This window comes from Chiloscyllium plagiosum, unplaced genomic scaffold, assembly GCF_037043375.1.
Source record: "Chiloscyllium plagiosum isolate Xiang-an unplaced genomic scaffold, Cpla_swu_hap1 HiC_scaffold_29, whole genome shotgun sequence".
Lineage (NCBI taxonomy): Eukaryota > Metazoa > Chordata > Chondrichthyes > Orectolobiformes > Hemiscylliidae > Chiloscyllium > Chiloscyllium plagiosum.
In genome coordinates, this window is record NW_028270167.1 from 36487866 (window position 1) to 36499393 (window position 11528).

The 11528-nt window shown below is 40.7% G+C and overlaps 1 protein-coding gene across 3 annotated transcripts in view; it reads left to right on the plus strand.

The window, feature by feature from the left end:
• The window catches only part of LOC122540555 (CMP-N-acetylneuraminate-beta-galactosamide-alpha-2,3-sialyltransferase 4-like), a 110511-nt gene extending 101216 nt beyond the window's left edge, over window positions 1–9295 (plus strand). For all 3 annotated transcript variants that reach the window (XM_087976492.1, XM_043676422.2, XM_087976493.1), the window contains one exon: window positions 5147–9295. In XM_087976492.1, coding sequence (XP_087832618.1) covers window positions 5147–5227 — 81 coding nt within the window. In that variant the 3' untranslated portion in view covers window positions 5228–9295. The remainder of the gene's footprint in view (window positions 1–5146) is intronic.
• Window positions 9296–11528: the final 2233 nt, after the last annotated feature.

Genomic DNA, 11528 nt, shown 5'->3' on the forward strand with positions numbered 1-11528 from the left:
CCTGACCTGCACAAGTTGGATGAACTAATAAAGATAATGAATAAAGGACATCATAGAATGGTGCAACAGAAGTAGAAACCCATTGTTCTGTAGCTTTCCTCTATCTCTGTATCAGCAGGCCCTGTTGCTTCCTGCACTTAAAGAGGTTGATGAAAGCAACCTTGATTATGAGCAGCAGCTCACTCAGTGTACTGAACTGGCGAGGTCACAGCATGGTCAGCAGTGATGGGGACTTGATTTGATTGCACCGATAAGCACAGAATGAGCAAGAATATCAGATCTTCAGAATCAGCTCAAAGCCACCTGCTCATTCAGCACAGTCAGCAGCAGGGGAGAACCAAAGACCTAAGAGCCCTACAGAAGAAATCTTCAAGGCAATCCTCAATGAGGAAGAGTACTTCAGTGCAGTGTCAAAGCATTTCAGATCTTTTTAGGGACAAGAGAGTTAATGACCTGCTGGAATAGGAGCACAACTAACTCCAAAGCATCACAAGGTGGTGGTCCATAGGGATCAACATTGAGTGAACAGATATCGGAGGCTCCTTGAGTAAGTTTAAAATCCCATGTGGGCCAGGGGAAACTTTAAATGGAGCTGTAATCCAGACAGGAAAAGTAAGAAGTTAGAAAAGTATATACTGGGATGACTGCTCAGTGTTAGCATTGCTGCCTCACAGTACCAGGGACCAGTTTGATTCCTGCCTCAGGCGACTATCTGTGTGGAGTTTACACATTTTCCCCGTGTCTGCGTGGGTTTCCGCCGGGTGCTCTGGTTTCCTCCCACAGTCCAAAGATGTGCAGGTTAGATGGATTGACCATGGGAAATGCAGAGTTACAGGGATGGTAGGGGGCACGCACGGGGGTCTGGGTGGAATGCTCCTTGAAGGGTCAGTGTCAGGGGTAAAATGCTTATTTCTGTATTGTAGGGATTCTATGATACTGCACAGATCAAGCATTGCAAGTGTATCAAACAGGCACCATGAAGCACAGCTATAAAAATGGCAGCAAAGGGCCATGAAAAAAACATTAATCCAAGGGGATATTAATCATAGACCGGGGATATCGTGAAGCCAGTGAGTAACACAATAATGAACAACAGGTTAAAAACCTAAGCTGACCTTATTTAATGGGGGCAAAAAAATTAGGAAACTTTATTCAGGCAGTGGAAATGGCAAAAAATCCTTCATAAAGAAATCCATCCTACAAGATAAAGGAGGGAATCATTTATTTAAACCACAACAAGGGGGAATCATTCAGAAAGTAACCATGAGAAAAGCAGGAAGCATTTTTTAAAGCCGTGTGGAATGTAATTCATACAGTAACGCTATCAAAAAAGGTGGTACGCCTTCATTTTAACTGCAAAATATGGGAAAAACTTCCAGAATAACGGCAAAGCTGAACAGAACTGCCAATAGAGTGAAATAAAGCTTCTTTAGTAAGTAAAATCTTTAATCATAACAGGAAGGCATAGTAGTGGAGGTAATATTGCTCAGAAGACTTAATTACAGAGATAGCCATGATGTGGAGGTGCTGGTGTTTGACTGGGGTGGTCAAGTTAAAAATCATAGGTTTGTGTGATGACTAGGTTTGTTCAATATACCATTCCACTTGCATGACACGGAAATCTTTTGCTATAAATTCTGTGTCTTATGATCCTGCTCCACAGCTACCTGTTGAAGAAGCAGTGCTCTGAAAGCTGGTACTTCCAACTAAACGTGTTGGACTATAAGCTGGTGTTGTGTGGTTTCAGAGATAGAACACAGAATTGGACATATTGGTGAAAACAATTTCTGATACACAGAACAGCTTCAAAATTGGATACAAAATCTGAAGGTGAACAGATAAATACACTTTTATACGTAATTGGAAATACAGCTGATAGTGATAGTTCACTAAGCACATATACTTTAAAGCACAGATACTTTAAAAAGGTATTGCAAGCCTTTGATAATTACTTCAATCACATAATAAATAAAATTCTTGAAAGAGCAAGATTTCAGCATCCACAGAATGCCATGGATTATTTCATTAATGATGACTACACATGAGTGAGAAGAAGAGATGGTTGCATTTCAGAGGTAGCAGTGCAGGTTTGAGAGGAAGCAACTGCTGAAGATAGATTTTTTTCATTCATTCCTAAGATTATCAGCATTGCTATCTGGGTGCACTGCAACCACAGTATGTACAATATTTTAGAAATGCATTGCAGTAACTTGCCAAAGTCATTTGACAACAGCTTCAAAACTCATTGCCACTGCCATCTGGATGGAGAGGGGCAGGAGGTACATGGTGACACACCAGCTGTGAGTTCACCTCCAAGCCATGCACCATGCTGACTTGAATCTGTGGCACTGTTCCTTTTGCAGTTGCTGGGTCAAATTCCTGGAGCTCTCTCCCTAACAGCACTTCATGTGGGTGTATCTGCACTTCATGGATATTTAAGAATGTAGCTCAGCACCACCTTGTCAATGGCAGTTAACAAATGTCAATAATTACTGACCTTACCAATGACCCTCACACCCAAGAATAGATAAACATTTGTTAGTAAAACTCTGACAATCATTGTAAAGAACACCGTGTTTCTTTACTCACTCTAATTTCCTTTGTTTTTGGTTCCTCTTCCAAACTTTCAAAGTCAGTTCAAATGTTTACCTTGGTTTGTTTCATGTGCTTGGCCTGTTCTTTGCAATTGGATGTCATGATACTGATTTTTGGAAAGTGAACATTTGAACTACATGTTCTTTATAGACTGTGGTGCATCAATAATGATGTAATGACATATTTTTATTGCAGGAGAGCTATTCTGATTCTTAAACAGCAGCATGTAATACTGTTCCTTTATACATTTATTTTTTTCAGCACCTGAACATTTAATTGCAAATTTGCTATGTTCTTGTTGTCAGTCTAATTACATTAAAAGCAAGTTGAGGTCTTAATCTGGTTTACAGGGAATAGGCATAAACTTGAGTAAACTCTGTACAGAATGCTCATTGTCACTCACTTGGAGAATCTTATAGCACTGAGTAAGGCTATTCAGCCCAAATTCCCCATGGCAAGTCTATGACAGAATGACCTAATTTGACACACTTTGCAGATATTCTCTATAGCCCTTCAGTTTTTCCATTTCCTTTATCTCTTTAGTTTGTTTTGAAGTATCAAGTTGTTTCATTTTGAATTATTTCATACATATCTCAGTGCAGTGCAATCCCAACTATTATTATTGAGACAATCTTGGCATGACATGTTCTAATTAGATCTGAAAAGAAAATTCCCTTTGCCCACTATTTTGAATCTTTTGTCCATTAAGGCTTTGTGTCCTCTGGTTACTGAATCGCCCAGTCATGAAAAAGATTTCTCCTTCTTGACAACTGATATGCCTCATAATTCGGAATACATCTTTCCATTATCGCCTCAATGTGCTCAAGTGCAAATCCAACATCCCCACTCTTTCCACAAGATTCTCTCAATCCTGGTATCTTTCTCAGAAGCCTCCTTGGTCTTTACGACCTTCCAAAAATGTGGTGCACAACATTTTTCACAATATTCCAGCTGAATCTAACCAGTGATTTATAAAATGCTATTATTTCACTCAAGACTATCAGGACTAGAGGTAGGTAATTTGTCCCAGTGAGCCTGTGCTGCCAATTAATAAGATCATGGCTGACCTGGCAATCCTCAAGTTCACTTTCCTGTCTTATCCCAAATTCCTGATTGATTAAAAATCTGTCCATCTCAGCTCTGAATATACTTAATGTCCCAGCTAGACAACACTCTGCAGGAATTAATTCCACAGATTCACTATCCTCCAAGAGCAGAAATTTCCTCCCATGTCTATTTTAAATGATTGATCCCTTACTCTGATATTATTTGCTCTACTCCTTGACTCTCTCACCAGGGGAAAAACCTTCTCTGCATTAATACTGAAAGGAAAACTCCTACAAATCAAACTACTGAAACTTCCCTGAACTAACTCCAAAGTCAGAATCTTTCCTTACAGGAAGGGCCAAAACAGACAGGGTGGTACAGTGGCTCAATGGTTCAGACTGCTGGCTCACAGTATTGGGGCCCTGGTTTGATTCTAGTCCTGGCTGACTGTCTGCGTGGGTTTTCTTTGGATATTCCGGTTTCCTCGCACAGTCCAAAGATGTGCAGGTTAGGTGGATTGACAGTGGGGAATGGATCTGGGTGAGATGCATTTTGGAGAGTCAATGCAGACTCAATGGGCTGAATGGTCTCTTTCTCCACTGTTGGGATTCTATTAATTGATGAAAAACTGTTCACAGTATTCTATCTATGTTCCAACTCGTGCCTAGTAGAGTTTTAGCATAACCTGCCTATTTTTATTTTCTATTCCCTTCATATTCAGGGCAAAAATCCATTTGCTGTTCTTATTGCCTGCAAAACATAGGTGTCAGCTCTTTGTTATTTATGTTCAGGAAGTCACAAATCCTTCTGTGCTGACTTTCTGTGTCTCTTTTTCTATTTAAATAGTACTCAGCTCCTGTTTGCTTCCTGCCAGAGTGCATAAGCTCATATTTTCCAAAATTCTGCTGCAACTACCAGGAGTTTGCCCACTCAGTTGCCGACCTGTCCATGTCCTTTTATGTACTCTATGTGAGACTCTCACTATTTGTCTTGTGAGCATATTTTATATTATTCACAAACTTGGCTATAGCGCATTCACTTCCTTCATCCAAGTGATAAGTATACGCTGAAACTAATTGTGACTCTATTAGTTACAGATTGGCATCCTGAAACTGCCCCCTTTATCCTAACTCTCTGTCTTAATTAATCCATTATCTACACTAATATATAAAATCCAACACCATGCCTTCTTTTCTTACAATGTAGCATAATGAGTTTAGAATTTCAAATATATTGTATCCACTGGTTTCCTTTCATCTATCCAAGGAGCCGCCTTAAATAATGTTAATAAATTTGTCTGGAATGATGCAAGGAAGTCCAGGTTAAGATTACAATCAGATCACTCATGATCTTATCACTAAGAGAAGGCTCAAAGGCTTTGAAATAGCCTACCCCATCTTCTAATTCCTGTGTTCCCAGGTTTGTATATTTGCAACTAATTACATTGGCCTTGTACTTTGATCTTGTGACTAATTTAATCAAACTGCACCCTCTTTTTTTTCAGAACACTGTGCACAATGTCACCCATGAACATCTGTTTTTGAAGATGCTGAAGAATGCTGGAGTGATCAAATACCTCACTTAACCATCACAACCATCTTTACATTATTGAGATGGTTTGCTTCCAAAATATCTGTCAGTTATGTACTTTTATCTGTGCTTGACCCTTGTATATATTAAGAATCCTTCCACTCTATGACCATTTTCCTCCCTGCTAAGCCACAACGTTAGTCTGACCTGGTGATTAAGTGCAACATTCTCTGTCTGCAGTGAACTGGTGAAATACTATTGGAAGGAGGGACTGTGCCATTTCAACACAGTGTGATTGAAGAGGCTGTGATATCATGGCAAGATTATGGGCCTAATTTCACCACAGGCATCAGGACCCTAACACCGAGGTGAAAATGGGGTTCCTAAACCCAGATCACACACCAATATCTCGGTGGCCCACCATCAAATTAAGGCCATCAGCTGGTCTTCTGTTCGCTGCTAGCCCAACCAGAGAGCTGAACTCTCAGTCACACCCAGAAATGAGGTGACCTCAGACAAGGTAGATTGATGACCTTAGGAGCCAGGCTAAGGAACTGTTAAAAAGAATGACAAGGTTAGGGTCAAATGGGGATGGGAGAAACCTCTCTGGGTGGACACTGCAGAGACAGCCTTTCCTGCCCGTGGGCCACTCTTTGGGCCACTCTTTGGGCCATCAATCCCCTTCATTCGAAACCTAAATCTAGCAGAGTCAGAGAGATCTAAAAGTATTGTGTAAATGATGCCTCACACATAGTGGAATCTGGCAGACTCACTGCTTCCAGTTGAATTCATGTTCTTTTTTAATGCAGTAGGGGAGCTGGCACTGAGCATTGACAGCTTCTGACAAATTAGTTGAAGGACAATGTGACAAGGTCTGGTATGAGGTAAAGTTGCATCAAGTTAAGGAATGGGGAAAGGTGGATGGGCTGGGGAAATGCTAATGGGCACTGAAGGTTGTGGGGGGTTTGGATAAAGCTGTACGGGAATTAGGATATAGTGAGGGAGAAGGGTTTCTCCTTACTACTGTTGATTTGTCTCCTTCTCTTTATCTTAACAACATTGCAGACAATTAGTTTCTTTTCCTTTTCAAGAGTTTCCTTGATGGTGATAGACATTTTCAAAGGATTGTGGGTTCTTAATTTCCAGCCAAGAGCTGGTTACAAGTAGCAGAATAATTGTATGGCACTAAAAATGTTAGCTAAAGTTACAATGATGAGTTGGGTAATTAGTAGATTTTGTAGCCATTGAGCTCTGAAAACATAAACACTAATGAACTACATATTTGCAGCAGAGTACTGTTTTGCAAGGAAATGAGACAAATACATAATAGATCATTTGATTTTATTTTAAAAAATCATGTAATAAGGCATAATGTGCTCAAACTGTGGAAGAAGCAGATTAGCAATAACATCCAACAGCAAACATGGGAATCAGACTGAGCAAATTGATCTGCATTGATTAAAAATCCCATCTTAATGTTTCTTTATTGTGCAGATGGAAGGAATGGGTTCTCATTCATATGTATCTGACCCTGTGTGTACTCAGTTAATTTGGGAAAGAAGTGACTTGCAGCAGTAATAAAAGCATAAAATCATAGGCACTAGAAACAGGAGTAGGCCATTCAGCCCTTCAAGCCTACACCGCCACTATTATGATCACAGCCGATCTTCCAACTCTGTGCACTATCCCCACTTTCTCCGCTACTATTTTTTAACCTCTAGCTGAAAAGATTAGGTCCAACTAGTTCTTGAAAACATTCAATGTTTTGGCTTCGACCATTTTCTGAGTCAGAGAATTCCTTAGGTTCACCACTTTCTGGGTGACAATATTTCTCTTCATCTCACTCCGAAACTCTGTCCCTACTCTGTAGCCTTAGAGTCCTGGTTCTGGACTCCCCAGTCATCAGGAATATTCTTCCTGCATTTGTCCTGTCTAGTCCTGTTAAAATTTTTTGGTTTCTATGAGATCCTCCCTCATTCTTTTAAACTCCAATGAATATAGTCCTCACTGAGCCAACCTCTCCTCATATTCCAGTATTGCCATCTGTCTAGGAAACTTTGTTTTACCCCCTTCATAGCCAGAGCATCCTTCCTCCGATAATGAGACTAAAATTGCACACAATACTCCTAAGGCCCTGTACAATTGCAGCAAGGCATTCCAGCTCCTGTACTTGAACCCTCTCACTATGAAGGCCAACGTACCATTTGTATTCCCCACTGCCTGCCGCACCTGCATGCTTAGTTTCAGTAACAGGTGTACAGGACACCCAGGTCCCATTGCATCTCTCCCTTTCCCAATCTATTGCGTTTCAGATAATGGCTACCTTCTGCTTTTGCTTTAAAGTGGTTACTTCGCATTTCTCCATATTATACTCCATCTGCCATGCATTGTCCAAATCAAACTGAGGCATTTCTGCACCCTCAGACAGTTCATTCTCCCACCCAGCTTTGTGTCACCTACAAACTTTGAGATGTTATATTTAATTTTTTCCCATCTAAATCGTGAATAGCTGGGGTCCAAGCACTGGTCTCTTTGGAATCTCACTGGTCAATGGCTATCACTCAGAAAAAGCCTGTTTATTTCTTCCCTGTCAATCAGTTCTTTATCCATGATCTCTACTTGCTTTATAAAACATTACAAAGCAAGTACATTAATAGCAATCCAATCTATCAGAACATTTCCTGAGTCTATAGAACCTGAAAGATATCAAACATCCATTGTTTCTCGGGCCATTTTGTTAAGTACACCTGGAGGAAGATTATTGAGCCTGGGGCATTTTTTGGCCATTAATCCCATCCATTTCCATAACACCATTTCCCTACTAATATCGATTTCCTTCCGTTCTGCTTTCTCATTTCATTGTGTGTTCCCTGACATTTTTGGGATGTTGAATTCTCCTTTGTGAAGACAGAATCAAGGGTTCAGAGAAGATTTACAAGGATGTTGCCAGGGTTGGAAGATTTGAGTTATAGGGAGAATAAGCTGGGGCTGTTTTCCCTGGAGTATCAGAGGCTGAGGGGTGACCTTATAGAGGTTTATAAAATCATGAGGGGCATGGATAGGATAAATAGACAAAGTATTTTCCCTGGGTTGGGGGAGTCCAGAACTAGAGGGCATAGGTTTAGGGTGAGAGGAGAAAGATATAAAAGAGACCTAAGGGGCAACTTTTTCACGCAGAGAGTGGTACGTGAATGAAATGAGCTGCCAGATGAAGTGGTGGAGGCTGGTATAATTACAACATTTAAAAGGCATCTGGATGGGTATAAGAATATGAAGGGTTTAGAGGGATATGGGTCAGGTGCTGGTAGGTGGGACTACATTGGGTCGGGATATCTGGTCGACATGGACAAGTTGGACCAAAGGGTCTGTTTCCGTGCAGTACATTTCTACAATTCTACGACTCTGTATGTATTTGATTGATCTGCCACCTCTTTGTTCTCCACCTAACTTCCCCATTTTCTGAATGTAAGGGACCCACATTTGTCTTCCAGCATCTTTTTCACTTAGAAACTACTACAATCAGTTTGTATGTTCTTCACGAGATTATTAGTGCTCTGCTTTCCCCTCTTAATCAGTCCCTTTGTCCTCCTTTGCTGAAATCTAACCTGCTCACAATCCTTGGGTCTGCTGCTTTTTTGTTTAACCGATTGGTATGATACTTTCTTGAATCTAATACTGCCCCTAATTCCCTGTGTTAGCCATGGTCAAGCCAACTTTACCTTTTGAGCCAGACAGTAAAGAAACAAACTGCTGGAAACCGAATTATATCATGTAGCCCCAACCATCACTGGCTGCATATCTTGGCTTTTTATTCTTTCCTTGGTTCCAGTTTAATTTTGCCAAAAACGACACTCATGAAGAGAGTTTTGTGTCACTGGTAAGAGATCAGCTGTGTTGTGAAAATATCCCACAAGAAAAGGTGTGCTTTGATGTTAAAGTTTTTTGGTGAATGTATAGGTTGCCTGTTCTATCTTCCAGGAGGGTAGTGGAATGTAAGCTGCTCTGATCCAAGTTGACATCCACTCCTGGGCAGATTATTGGACTATATGATGAAGCCCTGTTCTTTTATTTGAAGGTTTGTTAACTGGAACAAGGTCAATTGATTAAGTGACCTAGAGCTGAAAATGTGTTGCTGGAAAAGCACAGCAGGTCAGGCAGCATCCAAGGATGCTGCCTGACCTGCTGCACTTTTCCAGCAACACATTTTCAGCTCTGATCTCCAGCATCTGCAGTTCTCACTTTCTCCTGATTAAATAACCTACTCCAGTATTTAAAACACATCATAACTCATGACAAACATGAATGTGTTCTGATAGATGAAAAATGTTTGCACTGTCTCCTTTTTTGATTAAGCCATTTATTTGAAACTTATAATTTAGAATTGTGTTCAAGTGCTTTAGGAATATTCATTTATCTGAAGGATTGCTGATTGCTTTAGTAACAAATTAAAGAATTGCTGAAATTGAAAATTGTCAACCCCGATTGAAACTGTCTTGTCATATTCAGTACAAAATCTTCCTTTAACCAAAGTTAAAGGGATCAAAGGTTAGGGTAGAAGGCATGATAATGGGGTTGCAAAACATGTCAATCATTACTGAATGGTGGGACAAACCTAATAGGTTAAATTGCCTAAATCTGTCCCAATATCTTATGGTCTTAAAGCATTTTTAATAAACTGGGAACATTTACAATGACAAAGATAATTCTCCAAGTGACTTGCAGTAAGAGACAGACCCCATTTGAGCCTCCTGGTTTGTCTAACATGACTCCACTGTTAGCATTGTTCCTGTATTAGTGAGTCTGACACAATGCACAGACACACCTTTATGTCTTTTGCAAGGAAGCATGTTGTAGCACTGTCACTGCCCCCAGGGCTTTTCTACCAGGAGCTGAAAAGTTTCCCTCCAGCTACCTCTACCAAGGTTTTTATGAAGTTCGTGGGTTTGAACATTGTTCTCTGGTTTCCTGTTTGAAATGGGCACAGGACAGGCAACTGGAGCTCAATACAATGAAGTTTACACATCTCCAAGAACCAAGTACTGAGGCCTGCACTTGGGAGCCTGGCCATGTAAATAGCAGCAAATTGCACAAACTATTTAACCGTAAGTCATAAATTAGTAATTGGAAAATGTAATGCTTTAAGTGTAATAAATTGTTATACTGGATAGTCTTTTTTAAAGAGGATCTCAACAGATGCAGCACTGCGTCTCTTGGCACTGCAGTGTCGTCTGAGCTGAATGTGAACAGTCTTGGTACATTTTCTACAGCACAGTCAGTGCACAATCCAGTGGCATCAGCACAAACTGCCAAGGTCTGGATTAACAAATTCACTCACAGACAGGCCAAAAGATGTTCAATGTGAGCAGTGGGGAAAATCATGAATTAGAGGCTATTTATCTGTCAGTGGGATGAGGAATATGTTTGAAATGACTGTGTAATCTCCACCCACTCGACAATCCCATTGACCACTGCATTTCTCTAATTCATGCCTCATCTCTCCCCCACTCCTTTTGCCACCCAAAGTGATCGTGTCTCAACTCTTCTCAGCCACAAGCTGCAGGATTCCCTCAACAAATTGACCTCTCACTCATTGAGACCCTCCTTAAAACTTACCTTGGTGCCCATGTCTTGAGTCATTCTTCATGATATCTCTTTCTGTCAACCAATGTCAAATTTTGTGAAGTGCTTTGGTATTTATAGATTAAAGACACTGTATCAATGGAAGTCCTTGTTGAAGCTCTTTTTTAATGCACACAGCATATTCTTGCTGAATGGGTTAATGTTGGAGCCTTTAATGTGACTTGAATATGTTATTTACAATGGCAATTAAAAATGTTTGGCCTGGGAGTCTTTGTTTCTTTTTTATTGGTGTTAGTCAATGGTCACATTTTACAATCTCAACACCGTCAGGCAGGAACCAGTTTGCTTAGCGATCAGGCCTTAAGCCAACTCACAGAAACACATCTCCTGTGACATCGAGAAGGATAGGAGTCCATGGCAGAAGTCTTGAACGTGTTGGAGGAAATGCTGATCAACTTTCGTCACCCTCGAAAGTCCTGGTGAGCCACACTTTGAAATGCTGCATTTCTTCCAGTGAAGCTGCTCACCCAGTGCTGTTCAATAGGGACTTCTGATCTTTTAATCCAATAGTTATGGATGAACACTGGGGCTTAATTTTAGATTAGATTACTTACAGTGTGGAAACAGGCCCTTCGGCCCAACAAGTCCACACCAACCCGCCAAAGCGCAACCCACCCATACCCCTACATTTACCCCTTTAACCTAACACTACGGGCAATTTAGCATGGCCAATTCACCTGACCCGCACATTTTTGTGGGAGGAAACCGGAGCACCC